The following is a 21037-nucleotide window of genomic DNA, read 5'->3' on the forward strand; positions in this document are numbered from 1 at the left end:
CTGTTGTCATGGCGACCGTCACATACCTAGTATATATTAGAGGTCGACCAATTCATAGTTTTTGCCGATTAATCGGCACCGATAGTTGATTTGCGGAACTATCGGTTATCGGCAAAAATCCATACCGATAGTTTTCCCGTGTTGTGTCTGTTGCTGGAGTGGCTGAGAATGGTCTGCTGTCATTATACAGCACAAGAGCGGCCTCTAGAGGTGGAAATCACTGACAGCACATGTTTATTTTGGCATGTGACACTGCACGTTGCACAGAGCGGGAAACTTCAAACACGCATTTAAATGAAGTCGACAGAAAATTCTGTCACGGAACAGAGCGCCATTCACATAGTTTTCCATTAAATAACATTATATTTGTCCCAAATCATTGTTAAATTACATAATGACTTCACCCTAGGCTATAAATTATGTATTGTGCATTTTTCAGCAAACCGTTTGTCTTTCTGTGGCTCTAATACAGTCTGTATGCTTCATATAGAGAGCTGTAATACAGATCGCGTGTTCTCTTTCCATTTGCTCTGTTTTTTTAAATACCGAACTTCAAACTCATTTATGCCACAGTTCATTCTTGAAGCAAACTTATGTCCGTTTGGTGATTAAATAAACAGTTTTAGACCGCTGCTTGAACTGAACGTGACACATCTGTAGTGTGTGACACCTGGGACTTCTCCAAGACGCAACGCTGTGCTTTTGCACAGTGTGTCACTTGCATAATATTTTTTTATATTTTGATTAGATAATCATGCAGTGTTCTAAAATAGCAGCAAATAAAATGTGAGAGTACACATACAACATCAATAACTTGTGCATGTAATTTTAATATGGCCTTGTGTAGGTATTTCAAGATCTTTAAGCATGACTGTTGAAATTAAAAGGTAATACTTAACAATAAGAGTCCATTTGTAACATTAATGAAAGCTGCAGAAGTATTGTTCCTTGTTAGTGTATGTTCATTTAATTTCAACATTTACTATTACTAATAGGCTTCATTTTTAAATTTTCAAGTTTAACATTAGTTAACTATGAAATAACTTTAATGATCAATATAATAGTTAATATAAATACTAAATTTCTATTCATTTACAAAGTATGGTTCAGTACTGTTACTGTTTTTTAAAAATAGTAAAACTATTTTAGTTTTCGTTTAGTATCCATTTTAAAAACTATCGGTTGATTAATCTGTATCGGCCAGTGTGATCCAACCTAGCTATCGGTAAAATCCACTATTGGTCGACCTCTAGTATATATAACAGCATAAAAGCATATAGTTGGCAGGAAAACCATAATTACTCAGTATTAAAACTTCTGCATTGACATATGCACCTAAAAATTTTCAGGGTGGCTGAATTAATAACCATTTCCTCTTACTTAAAGTATTAGGTGTAAAAGCTCACCTGCTGCTGGTGTTGCTTCTGGAAGCGGGGGGGCACAGGCTTCTGGTGTCGGCTGTAGTCTGGGAGGGGAGAGGTGGACTCAGGACCATCGTCATCATTGTGGTAGTTACAACCATCATCTTTGTAATCCTGACTGGATGACTCAGTTGGTGTATCAGACACTTCTATATACAATGAAATGAGGTGTTAAGAAAAGTAGCGGAAAAGAGCAGAGGCAAAACGCTTTTGAGATTTCTCTAAATTATTCCCTTTAAATCACTGTCATTATTACAAGGGTAGCTAAAACTTACATTTATAAACCAACTAGTATATGTGAACTCGTATACCTTTAGTGCCATACTGCCAGCCCTCCTGTTGGTGTTTGGATGACCTTCGGCCGGGAGACTGCATCAGCTCCTTGCTGTCTGCTTCTCTCAGCATTTCTCCAGAGCGTGCAGGTTTCTCAGTTTTACCAAATTTTTCATCCAGTTTTTTGAGTTTCTCTGCACAGGCAGCCAGTCTCTCCTCCCGCGCTCTCCTTTCTTCCTCTTCGCGCCGTCTGCGCGCTCTCTCCACGGCAGAGAGGTCGGCCGAGACAAACTTCCCACGAGGCGGCGCCTGTCGCTGCGGCTCCTCCTGCTCCTCTGCAGACTCACTGTTCTTCTGCTGGTGCTGCAAATCACAAACAACAGAGAGAGATCTTTTAGATGAGCCTGGACTGATGGGACCACCTTAAAGCTGCTATCAAAAATTATCAATTAAAAGATGTCATTTGAACATTTAGTAAAGAAATAAATCGAACATGCTCAATTTTGCATTACAATCATCAATTTGACATGTGGTTATCTAATCAAAATAAAAGTCATAAATATAAAAATGGAATTACAGCACCAAAAACAATTGGTTCCACTCTGAAGGACAGACAGAACAGTTTAGTTTATCACAAACGTAAATGACAGTTAAATAAAAATTACTGTTAAAAATTAAAACTGTTAAAACCATGAAAAAAAAAAAAAGTTAAAATTTTTTATTTAAATGAAATAAAATATCAAGTTTTTCAGCTTGTTTTAATTTTTCCATTTAGTTTAACCTGATGTACAAAAGGAACTAATGCTGAAATAAAAATGTATAAAAACTATTTAGACACATAAAATACTCTGTTATATTTTTTCTGTGTTTGCGCACTCTGATGTAAATAAGGCCAACACTCACGGACAGCAGAGCGGAACGAGTGAAGGAGAAGTTTTATCCCCTTGTATCACGCAAAAGTGACGATTATAGTCAATAAATCTATGTTCTGCAGTGAGTTTAGCTCCACCCTTTTGGTACGGTACGGTTCGCTATTTTGGTACCATTCACAACTTCTGACAGTGGAAACAGAAATAAATGCGTACCGTACCGCTCAGTGGAAACGAGCCATAATAAATCACAAGATCTTGTGCGCGCTCCCGAAATGGCTCTGTATTTATATCAGACACCCTGCATTCATTGTTAATTTTGTGTGAAAAGATTTGTTTTATCGAGAGAAAAAAAAAAAACTAACACTAATTTCATATATACTGCCTTTTAATAATTCAAGTACTTCAAGCACTTTAAGCAGCTTAAGCACCTTGTACAAACCCTGTAAAATAACACTGCTCGGGTGCTCCCAGCATGACTGACAACTAGTGGTCGACCGATATTGGTTTTTTGACTGCCGATGCCGATATCTTGGAAAGCAGGGTGGCCGATATCATTTTATTTATTTTAATTAATATTTAAGAAATTTGAAATCCTTTAAAAATGGATTAAAAAATAAATCTGTAAAATAAACACTTATACTTTACATGACAGTTTTTTTTTCCACAAATAAATAAATATTTAATAAAAATACAATTAAAAAGGAAGTAAACACTGTAACCAACAGGTCACTCAGTATTCTGGGAAGTTTGTGTGCATTGGAAATCGTATTTTTTCAAATAAAGCCAGCGTAACACTCATTTTACATACAGCACACAGTGAAAATGACAGTGGGCAAAATCACGAGTTTAAAGTTTGTTGATCGTGCATCTCCAGTGAAGCTGAACTCTCCTCCTGTCCACATTCAATTCATACGGACTGACCGTCACACAGAGAACACGCGTTCATGCAGGATACAAATGCACACTTCACAAGATCTCACAGCTGGATTTGACTAAGTTTGCAAGGCTTGTGAAATTAAATGTTCATTAGTCATTCAAAGATTTGTTTAAATGATATAAATGCATATTTGCTGAATGCTGACGGCAAACGAGAAAGTATTACACTAATCATATACTAATAATATAAAAGCAATCGTTATAATACTTTTTGTATACATTTTAATTCCTTTGTTTAACTGTTCTATCTGATTTTTGGACAGACTTCTATCCGTATTAGACAGAACTGTGAACGACGACAGCAAACAAGAGGGAGAATGTGAGCGCTGTGTGCTCAGGCACTGCTGTCCTCAGCGCCATCAAGATAAAAGTCCCGCCTCAAACGCATCGGCCAAACAGGAAAAGCTTATCAGCCAATGCCGATATTTGAAAAATGCCAAATATCGGCCTTGACCATATATCGGTTAACCACTACTGACAGCCACAGAATAAATTTACACCCCCCCACTTATTTATATGTATTTTAGACATTTATCTGTACTGAATGCATTTCTCCTTCATTTTTATTTTATTTTCTGTGTTTATACTTTTTACTAATCTCTGGTTTGTATGCAATCCAACTACTGGTCTTAATTCCTGCAGATATTGTTAAAATACCAAATAAAAGATTTCAAGGGGAAAAAACAAATACAGAAGGCTGTAGATTGTTACCTGAGATTCAGTAGAGGAGAATCGTCCATTGGTCTTCCTGGAGGGTATGGGCTCTGGCTGGCGTGAGTATGACTCCTCTTCAGCTTCCTGTGGATACGCAACGTCACCAGAGCTCTGAGATGAATGCTGGTCCTGATGGTTGTCCCAGTCATCCCTGCAAGACACAAGCACCAGAATAAGCTTCAATTCCAACACAAGCGGCTTACACACCACATACACTGCCTTAAAACAAAGAAAAGCTCACCAGATTTTATTCTTCGCACAAGTGGAATGATCTTCCTCATCGTCACTGAATTTAAGCTTCTCGCTATAATCCACTTCCTCATGGAGACCTGAAGAACAGACACCAGTCACAGTGAGAATTGGTGAAAAAAAAGCACTCATCTGTTGTTAAAAATGAAATCGAGCGCTCACCTGCCCAGCCATCTTCACAGTCATTGTCCAGTTCATCAAGGTCCTTCAGGTCCTCAGGGTTGATTATGGCAGGACGGGGAGCTCGATCTCCTGGGCGGCGGATTGGGCGAGTGGAAGGGCGTGGAGGGATACGGGGGAAACGGGCTTCTCTTCTTAAATCACCACTGTGAAATGAAAAACAGCCATTTATAGAAGAGGACAGTGAGCCTTCCTTACTGCACAGCAAGCGTTCCTCACTGCAGTAAATAGCACAATACTCACTTGACGGGCTCCGGTGCAGGGAACGCTGGTCTGAAGATCAACCTGGACTCAAAGCGCACGGGGGCAACCACAGTGGTCGGGCCGTGATCCGAGGAGCCCGGAGCGTCACGAGTCTCTTTAGGGCACATCTGAAAAATAAAGAGCCAGTAAGCATTTTATCAGAGAAAGCACAGCACACTGGATAACCGATATGATGGGCAGAGACTCACGAAGGCAGGCAGCATGTCGTGGTATGTGGTGGTGGTGTGGTGCTGGTACTGGAGGGCTGATGGGGCGGCTCTGCGCTGCACAGGCTGAGCGGGCCGCAGCGATGGCTCCTTCACATCAGAGGACTGGGCAGCGGCAGTGGAGGAGGAGGATGAGGATGAGGATGAGGATGAGGAGGGGGGAGGAAGAGGAGTGGTGGTCTCGGCTGAGCCGCTGCTCTTGGTGTCCGTGTCTGTGCAGGGCGGGGCGGCAGACAGCACCGGGGGCTGCAGGTTCCTCCCACCGCCCTCCCTCCAGCTCGACACATCTGACAACGACACACAACATCAGCACATCACATTGAGACAACAAACGGCTCTTTCACGCCAGTAGGGCTGTCACGATAACTACTTTTTGCTGTGCGATATATTGCACCAAAATTAATTGCGATAAACGATATTAGTGTCATTTTAAGACAGTTTTATTTCACTAATTATATAATTACAGTATGACAATATAACAGCATAATAATGCAAGTACACTCTTTCAAAGAACATTTTATTCTTAAGAATATTTAGACATTGGAACCGGAATGTGAAAAAAATATATGCTAAATAAATAAAACAAATACCGACTTATTCACGTTAATTGGCTCTCCTCTCTCATTCGGCTTAAAGCCAAAATGTTCCCACACCGGAGCTGAAGATTGCGGCCTTGAAACCAAGTCCATTGGGACTTGTTCTTCCTAACCGGCTGTAGTTGTCACGAAACATTTTATAACGCAGTGGGTTCACGCCTTCTCTTCACCTGTCGCTGTCCGCTCTGTGTGCATGTGTGTGGGGGAGACGCTGCCTAAGCCCCGCCTCCGCCACAGTTCACGGACTTAATTAACCTCCGAATCTGTGGTGGCATCACGGAATCGCCGAAAATCCCGTGATGGACTCACAGAAAAAAAATCCGTGATGGGCTCACAGAAGTGATACCAATGTAAGTCAGTGACAGGCATCAGCCGTGCCCCACACATGGATCCACTGGTTCAACACTTTAAATAGGAAACCCTTAGCATCAATATGCCGACGCGATACTGGGAAATTTATCGTCATCATTATTGTTCAGAACTGGGTAGGTTTAGGGTAGGGGTGGGGTCAGGTATTCCAGTGAAAGTCACTCTTTTTACGTGGTCCGATGCAGCGCTGGTGTTGAACCAGTGAATCCGTGCGTGGACCACGGCTGATGCCTTCTGTGAGCACATCACGGAATTTTCGGCGATTCCGTGATGCCACCACAGATTCGGGATTAATTAAGTCCGTGAACATTACAAGGAACTCTGTGAGATCAGGTTGGCAGACGAGATGACAGAGGCAGCGCGATCGACTAAAATGTTGGTGATATTCATTTTTATGTAAAAAAATATAATCATTATTTTTAATTATAAAAAAAATGATCAGTCGCAATATATCGCGGCACCAAAAATGATCGCGCTCATTTCCATATATCGTGCGATAAGTCAATATATCGACTATCGCGACAGGCCTACACGCCAGTGGTTTTTCTGAGCAAAATAAAACCACAGGCATTTGTTACTTGAAATAAACTTAAAAGTTCTTTTAAATGAACTTAAATAACACAAAAATTACACTTATTTCATAGTGATGGGACGATACACCTACCTCCCGATTTGATACTATCGCGATACTTTGGTGCCGATACGATGTATTGTGATTTTAAGAATTTCGATTCTACAAGTATTGCTGTGTGTTGCAATTTTCATTTTTTTAAAAAGTTGATTGATATACTTAATATAGGCTACAGACTGTCAATGATTAAAAAAAACAATATCATCTTAGCAGTTACTATTGCGATTCGATATTACAATTTGTGATTTTTGTTTGCTTAAAGACTAGACAATGGAAAAGAGCTGATAATACCCTTAAAAGACACTGTATATGATGAGTCATATTAACAAAAACAATGCATCACATCTTTCTAAAATTTTATTTCAGGAGCATACACATTCAAAGTGTATATTTAAACTACCAAAACCCTGAACTTGCACATGAATATAATAGTCAAATATTCAACAAAATGAACAGGAAAAAATACTTTCTGAAATAAAATAAAGTGCTATGTTACTTTGCATACCGTTTCAGTCATGTTTAGTCATGTTTTCCCGGTAGTTGGGATTCAAAACGGTGCAGAAGGAATTCTGTAAGAGGTTTGTTCCTCTGCTTTCGTCATGGTTTTGCTTTCTCGTGCTGGCTTTAAACATATATGACGTCATCTAATGCAGCGGCAGAACAGGCAGAACGATCGTTGTATGACATCAAAGCACCGTGAGAGCTACAGAGAACAGACGGCTCCACAAGCTTTCGAATCGCTCTCATGGTACTTTGATGTCATACACTGATCGTCTGTGCGGTGCTGCTTCAAGTCGAACACACCTATACATTTCGCCCTCTGTTGGAATTACAAAGCGCTAACTTCTCCCCACCACCTCTTAGGAAAAATAAAATAAACCAATCAATTTTTAATTGAATCGCGATAGTTAGTTTTTTATATATATATATATATATATATATATATATATATATATATATATATATATATATATATATATATATATATATATGTATATATATATATATATATATATATATATATATATATATATATATATATATATGTGTGTGTGTGTGTGTGTGTGTGTGTATGTATGCATGCATGCATGCATGTATGTATATACATACATACATACATACATACATACCACACACACATACACATATATATAAAAAATTTAAAAATACAAAAGACACAAACCCGCAAAATTATAAAACCATTAAAATGAAAACGGGAAAAAAAATATTCTCAATGGTAATATTGCTAACAAAAACACTGATTTACACAAATACGCTGTGTAAATAGCCAAAACACTGAAAGATATTGATCAAACTCATAGTAACATTTAAATACAAGTTGTTTATGTAAATACATGTGTATACAAAGTAATACACACTGAATTTGGACCACAATATGCTAATATTGCAAGACTTCGGTGAAATTGTTGTGAAGCACTCATCGTACATCTGGACTTCTTCAAACAAATCAGTAAAACACCAACTGAAAATGCTCTTTCTGCCAAATATCCCAATCAGCCATCGTTTCAATTCAATAAAATTATTCTACATGGCAAGGTTTTCCTGATCTGTCAGAATTGCATTTCTGTTCAGACCTTTTGGCTTATTTTCCCTTTCATTTTATGTAATTTTAAGTGCATTCCTACAGCAGACAAAGAAATCCATACAGACACTGACAGTGTTTTGTGACCCCGTTTTCATGCCTGGTTACGAAACTACACCAAAGTTTAGGGATAGTTTTATAGATATTTGGTAACACTTTATTTTAAGGTGTCCTTGCAGGTAACCCTAAAACAAACCCTAATCTTAATCCAAACCATATAGTAAGTACTTGTAGACAATTAATATTACTCAGTACTTAAATGTATAATTACACTGTAACAAGGACACCTTAAAATAAAGTGTAACCAGATATTTCAACATCTGTAATACAACAGAAATATTACTGTATTCAATTTTCAAATATAGTGTTTCTGCCTTTGTGTTTAGCTTTATGAAAAATGTTTTGGTTTACAAATGAAATAAGTAAAATACGTAATGCAATAAAATCTCATTCGTCAATCTTGTGTTTTTGTACATCATGACAGTATGTGTGATATTGTATGGGTCAAAATTATCCATTTTTATTTTATGCCAATTTTTGTCTTTATTGTGACAAGACAGATCAGAATTGACAGGAAGCGAAGTGGGAGTGAGAGGGGGGCGGGATCGGGAAAGGTCCCCGAGTCATCAGAGATGCATTCATATAAACCCTCACCACCAATTCAGTATTTTCTTCCAATATTTCACGCATGGTGAAGCGAATTTGCTCTGCCTGCTGCAGGATTTTCTCCTCTTTGCATTTTAACTTCAGTCTCTGGGTTCTGTTGACGACCGTTTACAGTTTGTTTATTTGCCCAGTTAAAGAACTAGTTGTGTGTTCTAAATAGTTCTGTAACCATTAGTCAAAAGTGTATGCAGTTAACAACGCTATCTATGTTGCTTAGGCACTTGTACCGTTATGCCATATCTTTTTTTTTTATTCATACCATGTGCTTAATTCAAACTGGCTTACGGTTTGAACCAGTATATTGCCCTGCACTACATGATGCAAACATGCAATGACAAATCACAGAGCCCTGACATTTCCCAGCGTCAAACCTGATAGCTCTGAATATAAATCATTATTGCTGGCTTGTGCACAGTGAGTCAGGTTAAGGCAGGAATGCAGTTTAGAAGACGATTATGAAAATGTTCTATTCTACTGTTACCATTACATATATGAAATGAAATGTTCTAAACGTTTTATCGTGCAGAGCAGGACTCACTCTGTGGGCGGAGGCTTGGTCCGGGCCCATACGACGGATCGAAGACGCTTCTTTCCTTGCCAGCCTTGTCCTGTTCGCCTGCTGCTTTCAGCGTCGGAAATTCCTCGTGAGAGAAGGGCTGCAGTCGGCTTGAGACCTTTAAACCTGGACAACAGAGCCACACAAGTATAAAACAAGACACCACAACAAAAATGTCTGATCAGAATAAACGGATGATTACCATCTTGATCTACTGCCTTTCCATTGAGCTGTGCCCATTGCTTTGGTCCACCTGTACTTGTGCTCTAGAGGGACAGAAACACATTCAGCAGACATCAGACACCATGACATTACCATCAGGTGAACACTATGAAGAGATGATGAACTGTCTGTACCTCCTGGCTGGTTATTGGCATGGGCTTCTGAAGATTGGAGACAGATTTCTGTAAAGCCAGCGGTGGCTGCGACTCCGGCAGCTGTGCTGATGATGCAACGGAACTACAGGAGGAAACAGACACTAATCAGACAACGTGTGATGGCCATTTGCATCCAGAAATAGAGCTGGGTATTTTGAGAACAAAGTATGTATTTAAATAAGCAGCAAAAGATTTCACATGACTACATAGTACATACAGCACAAAGAAAAAAAGAACTTTCTTAAAAAGAAAGCGTCACGGCAAATCTAAGCTTTTGAGCATGATGTCCATAGAATGTGACCTTCAAAATGCAGCACTGATAAGACAACACACACTGCAGATCCATGAAGTCTTGCGACTCAGTTTGTTTACTTGTCTTGCGCAGTTCTAATAGAGATGCATCAGAACTTTCCACTTTTTTCTCGGAAAATAGACCTATGTGCTCCCAAGTTGAACAATTCATGGACACATCAAAAATAAGATTTTAGGGATGTGGTTAAAATTGATCAAATAATGTCGAACAATTCCTTAGAAGTGCATACAAGCACACATTTCTAAGAAAAATTCTTACATTTATTAAAACACAAAGTAAACTAGGTTTTTAAATACTTCTGCTTTAATCTGTATCTAATAATTGTGATCCTGGACCACAAAACCAGTCTTAAGTCGCTGGGGTATATTTGTAGCAATAGCCAAAAATACACTGTATGGGTCAGAATTATAGATTTTTCTTTTATGCCAAAAATCATTAGGATATTAAGTAAAGATCTTGTTCCATAAAGATATTTTGTAAATTTACTACTGTAAACAAATCAAAACATCGCTTTTGATAAGTAATATGCATTGCTAAGAATTCATTTGGACAAATTTAAAGGCGATTTTCTCAATATTTGGATTTTTTTGCACCCTCAGATTCCAGATTTTCAAATAGTTGTATCTCGGCCAAATACTATCTGGTCCTAACAACCCATAAATCAATGGAAAGCTTATTTATTCGGCTTTCATGTGATGTATAAATCTCAATTTTGAAAAATTGACACTTAAGACTGGTTTTGTGGTCCAGGGTCACAATTGTGTATTTGTAGGCCTATTTTGAACTCTGTGTGTGTGTATATTATATTATACTATAAGTGCTGTCAATCAATTAAAAAATTTGAAAATCGCGTTAATCACAGTCATGATTAATCACAAATTTAAAATACTAGGATTTACCTGTAAATGTGTTGAAATAAAGAACTGCATGAAACTAGTTTAAGGAAACAGAACCTTTCACACTTCCGTCAGATATGAGACATAATCCTTATTCTTTTTTTTTATTCAGCCATTAGTAGCCTTTAAACTGGCAATAAAACGTTTACCAAGCCACATCGCTTCAATCCCAGTATACATTTACCCAACTATTATCAAAAGTGTTTCTAAATAAATACAACAAAACATTTCTTGTGACCTTACATGAAGTATTATGACAAAATGCATTATGAAGAAGAATTGGACCTGTTCTGCAGCTGCATTAGAGCTAATATTAGCATCATGCTTCATAAGACAATTTATGAGATTAATATTACACTTTTACTCAGAACTCACTTCAAACCACCATCGAGTGTTTGTAATAACTTCCTTTTGCGATCACATGTGGAATTTGGTCGTTTACTGTTGTTAAAATATGCTATTTATAGTCTTTTATATCGCTGCACAAATTAGCATTTCAGATGTACACATTTAACTAAAAAAAAAGAGAAAAAAATCACATACAGACCATATCCTATCGTAATCGTGTGTTTATTATCTTATATAATCTATAGTGGCTGTTGTCATGTTTATTTCTGCTGCTCTGGCTGAAACTCACGTTGTTTGTGACGTTACAACCGCCTCTCCGTTCTTAAGTTGTCAGGGATACATTCCAAGTATAATACACATTAGTAAAAGGATCTTTTTAATTTTTATTTGTCTATATACACTTTGGGCGGCCGCAGTACATTAAAAAAGTAGCCCAAAACGGCTCTGTAATTTTTCCCACGACTGTATTTTCAAAATAGCCCACTTGTGCAGTTACCCTGGCAACACTGGTTCGCTGTACCCTCGTCACACAATGATAGATAACCTTCCAACGCGCTGCGATGATGGGAAGAAGCTGGGGTCAAACCTTATCAAGCGATTAATCTGCGTTAAAAAAATATTAACGCGTTAAAATTTTTTGATTAATCGCATGCGTTAACGTTGACACCCCTAATATACAATGGGGCAAAAAAGTATTTAGTCAGCCAACAATTGTGCAAGTTCTCCCACTTAAAAAGATGAGAGAGGCCTGTAATTTTCATCATAGGTATACCTCAACTATGAGAGACAAAATGAGAAAAAAAAATCCAGAAAATCACATTGTAGGATTTTTAAAGAATTTATTTGCAAATTATGGTGGAAAATAAGTATTTGGTCAATAACAAAATTTCATTTCAATACTTTGTTATATACCCTTTGTTGGCAATGACAGAGGTCAAATGTTTTCTGTAAGTCTTCACAAGGTTTTCACACACTGTTGCTGGTATTTTGGCCCATTCCTCCATGCAGATCTCCTCTAGAGCAGTAATGTTTTGGGGCTGTCGCTGGGCAACACGGACTTTCAACTCCCTCCAAAGATTTTCGATGGGGTTGAGATCTGGAGACTGGCTAGGCCACTCCAGGACCTTGAAATGCTTCTTACAAAGCCACTCCTTTGTTGCCCGGGCGGTGTGTTTGGGATCATTGTCATGCTGAAAGACCCAGCCACGTTTCATCTTCAATGCCCTTGCTGATGGAAGGAGGTTTTCACTCAAAATCTCACGATACATGGCCCCATTCATTCTTTCGTTTACACGGATCAGTCGTCCTGGTCCCTTTGCAGAAAAACAGCCCCAAAGCATGATGTTTCCACCCCCATGCTTCACAGTAGGTATGGTGTTCTTTGGATGCAACTCAGCATTCTTTCTCCTCCAAACACGACAAGTTGAGTTTTTACCAAAAAGTTCTATTTTGGTTTCATCTGACCATATGACATTCTCCCAATCCTCTTCTGGATCATCCAAATGCTCTCTAGCAAACTTCAAACGGGCCGGACATGTACTGGCTTAAGCAGGGGACACGTCTGGCACTGCAGGATTTGAGTCCCTGGCGGCGCAGTGTGTTACTGATGGTAGCCTTTGTTACTTTGGTCCCAGCTCTCTGCAGGTCATTCACTAGGTCCCCGTGTGGTTCTGGGATTTTTGCTCACAGTTCTTGTGATCATTTTGACCCCACGGGTGAGATGTTGCGTGGAGCCCCAGATCGAGGAGATTATCAGTGGTCTTGTATGTCTTCCATTTTCTAATAATTGCTCCCACAGTTGATTTCTTCACACCAAGCTGCTTACCTATTGCAGATTCAGTCTTCCCAGCCTGGTGAAGGTCTACAATTTTGTTTCTGGTGTCCTTTGACAGCTCTTTGGTCTTGGCCATGGTGGAGTTTGGAGTTGGACTGTTTGAGGTTGTGGACAGGTGTCTTTTATACTGATAACGAGTTCAAACAGATGCCATTAATACAGGTAACGAGTGGAGGACAGAGGAGCCTCTTAAAGAAGAAGTTACAGGTCTGTGAGAGCCAGAAATCTTGCTTGTTTGTAGGTGACCAAATACTTATTTTACCGAGGAATTTACCAATTAATTCTTTAAAAATCCTACAATGTGATTTTCTGGATTTCTCATTTTGTCTCTCATAGTTGAAGTACACCTATGATGAAAATTACAGGCCTCTCTCATCTTTTTAAGTGGGAGAACTTGCACAATTAGTGGCTGACTAAATACTTTTTTGCCCCACTGTATATACATATACACACACACACACACATATATACACATACATACATACTCCTGGTCTCATCCTTTGCAAAGCTTTTCCCAGCCTTTAATACAGCCAAGTCAAATGTGTTGTTTTGGAAAGTTTCTGCTATTAGTCTCCTCTTCAGCTGGATGTTCAATAAGATTTCAATCTGGAGATTGTCTTGGGCTATTTAAGACCTTTCATTTCTTTGCCCTGTTAAAACTCCTTGACTGAACTGGCAGGGTGTTTTGGGTCATTGTCCTGTTGAAATGTGAAGTGCTTTCTTATGAGCCAAGTGACATTTTCTTGAACACTGGTGGCCAAGATGTTTTTGTACACTTCTGCATTCATTCTGCTGTCACCATCATTCATGAAGTCTTCAATAAAGTTGAGCGAGCCTGTTCTAGACAGGCAGCCATGCATGTCCATGCCATGACACCACCTCCACCATGCTTTACAGGTGAGGTTGTATGCAAGGCGATAATCTTAGATGATCTTATATTAAAGGAAAACGCCACTGGTATGGCGGAAGAGCACGTTGCAGCACTTGACCACGGCCCAATAATATCATCATGCGCCGTGGTCGGTGCTGCGACGTGCTCTTCCGCCATACATTATAGTTATTTTTATCATTTACGTTTTATTTCGTGTCACTACTCATGTAACCATCTTTAAATAGGGAAAACTTGGAAATGTTTGGTGGCTTCTAAATTCATCCCTGTTTGGATCCTAAGGAATGAATGGTGCTAAGCTAAACGCTAACATAGTTGCGCCGTGCACTAGAGCGATTAAGTGCACGCACTGAGACGGGAGAGGTACGTATCAACTCGTCTAAGTTGAGGGAAGAACATATTAGAATATGGAAAACCGGTGCCGTTTTCCTTTAAAATGTCTATACCACTCCAGGTATTCATTGATTGCAACCGGTGCTAAACACGCAACAGCGCCACATTTTTACTTTAAAACATGCAGTGTTTACATTTAAATGAATCACCTCTATGAAATTTAATTACAGACTATATCACGACTACTATTTTTTCCATCCACCTCTTGAAATTAAACTTTTGCTATCCCACTTAACACTTTATGACCACAATTTACATTACAAACTGAATTTTGACCCATTAGGACTTTTCTTTATTCGCAAACCTCTATTTTTAGCCACAAATGCGAGTGAAACACTCAGACTATTGAGCCCTGCATCGAGTTTTTGCATGTTTGAAGCATGATGCGTAATTGAACATTTAAAAATTACAGCTGGTACAATTTTAGCTGGACTACAAACTCACAGCAACACAGAGTGACTGTAACGTCCTCATTAACTCCAAACACTCACACGCCACCAACACTTTGATGAGCATCTCGCTTTCTCTCTGCACACAAGCCTTTCTTAATATAAGCTGCTCTGCACGACAATCAGTGTGACTTACAGACACATCTGCTGTACACTGACACACACAGACATGAAAAACACACTCTAGCAGCGTTGGCTCTGACCTCTTTGGATCGTGTTGATCCTGCTTGTTTGCCCATCCTGTACCGTCTTTGGGCACGATAATCACGTTGGGATCGTTTCCTTTACTCTCAGACTTCAGACTCGGCAGGTGAGCGGGAGGGGGCATGCGCCGGGCAGCGGCCACTTTGCCAAGACTCTGTAAGCCATGTCGTGCAACAACTGCAGGTGACCGAGAGAGAGAGGTGTGAAATCAGTGACACATGAACGGAAAACAATCACATACGTCACAAATACTGGCACATTATATATTCGAGATCTGCTGCTGCGATCTGAGATTTAAAGCACGGCTGTATGAAATCAGATTACATGCTTTTAGTTTTCATTTTTATGGATTTCATTTGAATGGTTTAATTAAATTAAAAAAAACAAAAACAAAAGAACTAAAAATCAAACAAACTTAAAACTTTAACAATTTGATTATGTCCTAATTTAAACAAAAACAGTGCCCTAAGAAATGTTGTACATTTTCAGAAATTGTGTGTTGTCAAACTTTTCATTTTTATGATTTAATACAACGTTATCATAAAAACCAGGGGTAATCAAATGAATGCATAAAACGAAATGAATGCATTTAAATTCCTTAAATTTTTGGCGAACAGTGCTGCACAGAATGTTTACCGTTTAAATTAATCATGGATACAAAGTTGTGATATTCCTAAATATAAATCATTTTAAAATGCCCTGTATTATTTCGAGAAGTACATTCTACTGTGCAATAGTAGTATATTTCTGAACTTTTATTTTGGTGGGTTGTAAGATCTTTGAGTTTGTGTATCTGCCGACAGTTTTCTTAAATGAAATGGTGAAATGCTGGTGAAGTGATTCTCAGATTAATTTTGCGTGTTCATATAGTGAAACACAGATGAATGCTTCAGTGTGTGAAGCAGAGCAAACATTGAGACACACACAACAAACTAACTTCAGATTTATATAACAGTCTTTCTGCATCAATTCCACAAACACTTGAATATGGATGTGAATACTGAGCGCTTGAGTCTCACCTGTGGTTTTCTGAGTTTCTATTGACTTCCCTTTGTACTTGTCAAATAGGCTGAGTGATGAATACTTGCTTTTCCCATCCTTGGACTTGGTTATTTGCCCCAAACGATCGGACATTGCGATGTAATGTCATCGAGTATGGAAATTTTTCTTTGCACCTCTTCCTCAGTACCGTCTGTTTCTGTGGAGAAACACACACAATGACACAACTGTTAGCAGAAGAACCAACGTCTCTCCAACACATCCTCTGAACTGTGATGAATAATCGTTTCTATGCCACAGAAACGTCATCTTTCCATCCGGACACAAGCGGATGCGGCTCAGACACATTTCAAAGCTGGACAACAACAAAACACAATCTTGGACAGAATAATGACTCTGATCAACTTCAATTAGCAAAAAAAAACCACAGGGATCATTCAGACAGTCTCGGACTGGTGATGAAGGTGAAATCAACATTCACATGAACAGTGTCCCGCTGTCTCAGTCAGAACATGGAATGTTCTCACTGAGACACGTTCTGCTGGATGCACACCAGCGACATGCATGAGCTCTGCAGAAGGGAAACATACATGTTCGATAAGACATCTTAAAGTATGCACATCAAGTATGGTTAACAGAAGCTCAAGAACCAATGGGGTTGTTTTCATGGATCAAGAAACACATTCTTATATTAAGTTTACAATGTCTGTATGAACTTTATAAAACATCAAAGTTTTGGTTTACATGGACTTTCAATGGAGGGACAGATATTTTTCAGGTTACATTGAAAATATCTTGATTTGTGTTCATCAAAAGATGAGGGTGAGTAAATAAGTTTTAATTTTTTGATGAACTACTCCTTTTATTGAATAAATAACCCCACGACTAGAAGCATATGCCATTTCTGTAAATGCAGTAAAATGCTTTCACTGTGCAGCATGAACATCTGCGAAACATCTACCTTTGTGTTCCACAGAAGAAAGAAAACCACAACACTTTAAAATTACATAAGGGCAAGTAAATCATTTACATTTTTGGCTTTATCTTCAATTTAATAGTAAATATAAAGTAAACATTTTTAGTAAATGTTTCTGAGAGAAAAGACAATAACAGACTCATGTATAATCACTCTCAAAGTGTTTCAAAGAAAATATTATTTGTTAGTTAATCACCCAAAAAAAGAGATAATGGAAGATGACAAACAGAAGTTCATTGTCAATTATTTTTGGATGACTAACAGACAATGACAATGTGAGTGTACACACACACAAAAAAATTATTTTAAAGGAATAGTTCAGCCAAAAATTAATATATACTTAAAAAAAACCCTCTGGGTGCCATCAAAACGAGTCCAAACAGCTGATAAATCATCACAATAACGCACACCACTCCAGTCCATCAACTAACGTCTTGTGAACCCAAAAGCTACGTTTATAAGAAACAAATCCATCATTAAGGCGTTTTTAACTTCAAACCATTGCTTCTGAGTCCATGATCTATAATACCGCTTCCTCCAAAGGAGAAAAAAAAAGTCCATCCCCTGTTGTCCCTCACATCAAAATCCACCCACATATTTGTTTAGAGCTGTTTTGGACTGTTTGAAATCTGTACAGATTTCTCTCCTGATTCAGACCAGACAACTTTCTGACTGGAGAAAGCGTTATTATGGATTATGGATCATATTTTATCCAGAAGCAACGGTTTAAAACTAAAAACGCCTTCATGATGGATTTTGTTTCTTACAAACACGCAACTTTTGGCTTCACAAGATGTTAATTAATAGACTGGAGTGGTGTGGATTACTTGCATACAGTGATGTTTTTATCAGCTGTTTAGACTCTCATTCTGAAGGCACCCATTCACTGCAAAGGATCCATTGATGAGCAAGTGCTAAATTTCTCCAAATCTGTTCCTATTAAGAAACAAATATCTACATCTTGGATGGCCTGAGGGTGAGAACATTTCTCACAAATTTTCATTTTTGGGCTAACTACTCCAACAAAAAGGTAACACTATAAAGGTTACACATCTTTAATATACTAATAACAGAAAATTATGCATAATTACAAGCAACTAACCCTGAACCAAATCCTAACCCAACAGTACGTGCACGTTGTTAATATTACTCAGTACTTGCTCGTCTAATTGCAAAAATGGCTGATGCACAGTTCACACTTATAAGAGACCATCATCATCATCATCGTCGTCAGTGCCAAACTCAGATTCATTATGACAGAGAAATAAAATCTGCGCTCATGAAAAATGCACATCAGTAAGACTTTACGAGAAAACCCCGAGAAATACTGACACATTAACAAGCGATTATTACGAAATCAATGTGATGTATTAATGTAATATGAAACACTCTGATGCCAGGCTAAACGAAGCTAACACATCTGTCAACGGTAACTGTGAACGTACAGTTAGCATGAGATGTAAACAGAGGCTCTTCCGCCTGATTATTAAACAAATCACTCATTTCACAAACACGAAATCAACACGATCACACACTAGAGGCTGTAAACACGAGCGTGAGAGCTGATAAATAACGACATTTACTACAACGTGAGCGATTTTCACAGAGACTTCTCTAAGGGCTTTAGCAATGCTACTGACATTAGCCTCGAGCCGCTTCTGTTGTATAAACGCCACCAGATCCGACAAAACGAGCTTCAAACCGGGACAGAAAGCACGTAGCGCGGGTGTTTAATTAACATCGCCTGGTATAATGAGTATTCGATGCGTTAATGAGGGGTTTCTGGGGACTTGTTGATGTGTGAGCCGATTAAAAATGGCTGCTGCTCAGAACAAAGCGACACAAACACTGAGACATCCTGCGACAAACCGGCCCCAAACCCGCGAATAACCGCACCGAGCGCGCTAATAACTCACCGATTGAACGTACGACTGTCGCTTCAGATTACATATATCGATATATTTCCACCGGATAGAGAAACTCGGCAGGATGGATGCAGATTTCTCTCTGTTTTTCTCTGTTCGCTTGTTGTCAGTTTCCCGACCTGAGAATGAAGCTGCTGCTGCTGCTGCTGCCGTCGCGAGAAATCGAGTCTCCACCCGCGATCGAGTCTCCTTTAGGACCCAGGCGGTAGCTGTTTGAAATGCCTGATCAAAACTTGCGACGGTAGCTTGCTATCGCCTGTTGTATCAAGCTAAATTCTCTGTACAAAATAAAAGCATTTAAAATGTATCAAACAAAAAGCCTGAAAGCAGCATTCAATAGCATTATGCTGCAGACAAAGACCACATAGTGTGTTTAATGTCTTATATTTGTAAAAGCAACAGAATGTAATCGACACAGTTATTTAAACATATGCACATGGATTGTGTGCACAATATGCAAGAAACAATGTTTACAATTTACAGTAACCTGTAAACTGCTAATTATCAAACTTTTTTCAATAAAATTACAAACGTATTTAAATGTAATAACACTAGCAACGTGTCATAAGTAATGCACCAGTAAAACATTTAAATTAGTTTTCATTTACAGTTGCTGGAAAACCTCAACACAGCTTTTGGATATTTTTTCCAGTAAGGGGACGATATTATCCTCAAATAATAATAATAATTCATTTGTGATCAGTGAAACCAACACACACACATACAAACACATACAATTAGTTTTTTTTTTTTTTGACTTAATAGCTTTTTTTATCAGCACCCATGGTTTCTGCAGTCATTGCAACCCTGGTAGTTTCATCAAACCAATTAATTCATGTAATATATGATTGTCTTTTGTTATTTATAAATAATTAAGTAAAAGTAGGCTATAATGTGCTATGTATAGTTTTGCTTCTAAGTAGTGAATGTACTGCAACTATTGATTTTGTATTATTTAAAGATGATTACTTACAAAGAAAATCATACAGTAATTATCACAGTACAAATTACACCGTGATCACAGCTATTACGATTTTAATTGTATAACTTTAACTGTTAGCTTATATAACAGTACATAAAATAGTACAACAGCTATTTACACAGAAGTCAATGCACTCGTTGTTTAAAGGTTAATTGTGCTAAATGTAGTCAGTAACTCTATGGCTTGAGAGCTCTGCTAATCTGCTGTGGGGTGGGCAGGTAAATTGTGCAACTATGAACCAAAGCCATTGCATTGTCTCGTTTTTTGTATCCTTTGCATCCTCTGATGCTTTGTCCAGGCTGGGCCATTATAACACACTCCTTTTTGAGCAATGTTTCTTGTTCGTCTTTACAAAATGCACATTCATCACTGATTTAAATGTAGTTTGTAGTTATTTTCCACATTTGAAATAAATGAGTAAACAAGCATGCAAACCTGCTAGGATTTTTCTTTATACATTTGTCTTCATACATTTGTTTATATTTCAATGTATTGTGGCTTGATTTACTATTTACGACAATCTATTGTGTTTATTACATTAAATAAAAGAGAAAAAAGAGAAAAAAATAAGGTCTCCACCTACCGAGGACCCCCTAAGAGGTGTAATACCAAAAAGATCCACTGGGTGTCACCCATGCTCCATTATAACTATTATTATACTATTTTAGGTATTTTCGTATTTAATAATTTGTCCATATTTTGTACAATAAACACGTTCAGTTGATAAAATTCTCAATCAACGCATACACGTGCAATCACGGAGCACAGAAAGTAAGAATAAAGGCTTGAAAAATCCAGTCTTCACCTAGAGGACCCCTAAGAGGGAGGCCGTCGCGACGCCTGTCTGAAAAACGCGACCGAGGCAGTTGTTTTTCCCATAGACATATGTCTATGGTTTTTCCTGTACTGGTGCAGC

General features: G+C 38.3%; 1 protein-coding gene across 3 annotated transcripts in view; it reads right to left on the bottom strand.

The window, feature by feature from the left end:
* prrc2b (proline-rich coiled-coil 2B) overlaps nt 1-19350 on the bottom strand; it is a 37173-nt gene extending 17823 nt beyond the window's left edge. For 2 of the 3 annotated variants that reach the window (XM_058775672.1, XM_058775674.1), the window contains exons 1-13: nt 19131-19349; nt 16259-16437; nt 15239-15416; nt 9893-9995; nt 9739-9802; nt 9519-9662; nt 5098-5402; nt 4889-5016; nt 4628-4791; nt 4458-4545; nt 4214-4367; nt 1733-2057; nt 1407-1570 (exon numbers count right to left, since the gene is read on the bottom strand). In XM_058775672.1, coding sequence (XP_058631655.1) covers nt 1407-1570; nt 1733-2057; nt 4214-4367; nt 4458-4545; nt 4628-4791; nt 4889-5016; nt 5098-5402; nt 9519-9662; nt 9739-9802; nt 9893-9995; nt 15239-15416; nt 16259-16373 — 1932 coding nt within the window. In that variant the 5' untranslated portion in view covers nt 16374-16437; nt 19131-19349. Of the gene's footprint in view, nt 1-1406; nt 1571-1732; nt 2058-4213; nt 4368-4457; nt 4546-4627; nt 4792-4888; nt 5017-5097; nt 5403-9518; nt 9663-9738; nt 9803-9892; nt 9996-15238; nt 15417-16258; nt 16438-19130 lie in introns of all 3 variants that reach the window. The other variant, XM_058775673.1, reaches the window with a different exon arrangement.
* Between the last annotated feature and the right edge of the window lie 1687 nt (nt 19351-21037).

This window comes from Onychostoma macrolepis, chromosome 05, assembly GCF_012432095.1.
Source record: "Onychostoma macrolepis isolate SWU-2019 chromosome 05, ASM1243209v1, whole genome shotgun sequence".
In the NCBI taxonomy this organism is placed as follows: Eukaryota; Metazoa; Chordata; class Actinopteri; order Cypriniformes; family Cyprinidae; genus Onychostoma; species Onychostoma macrolepis.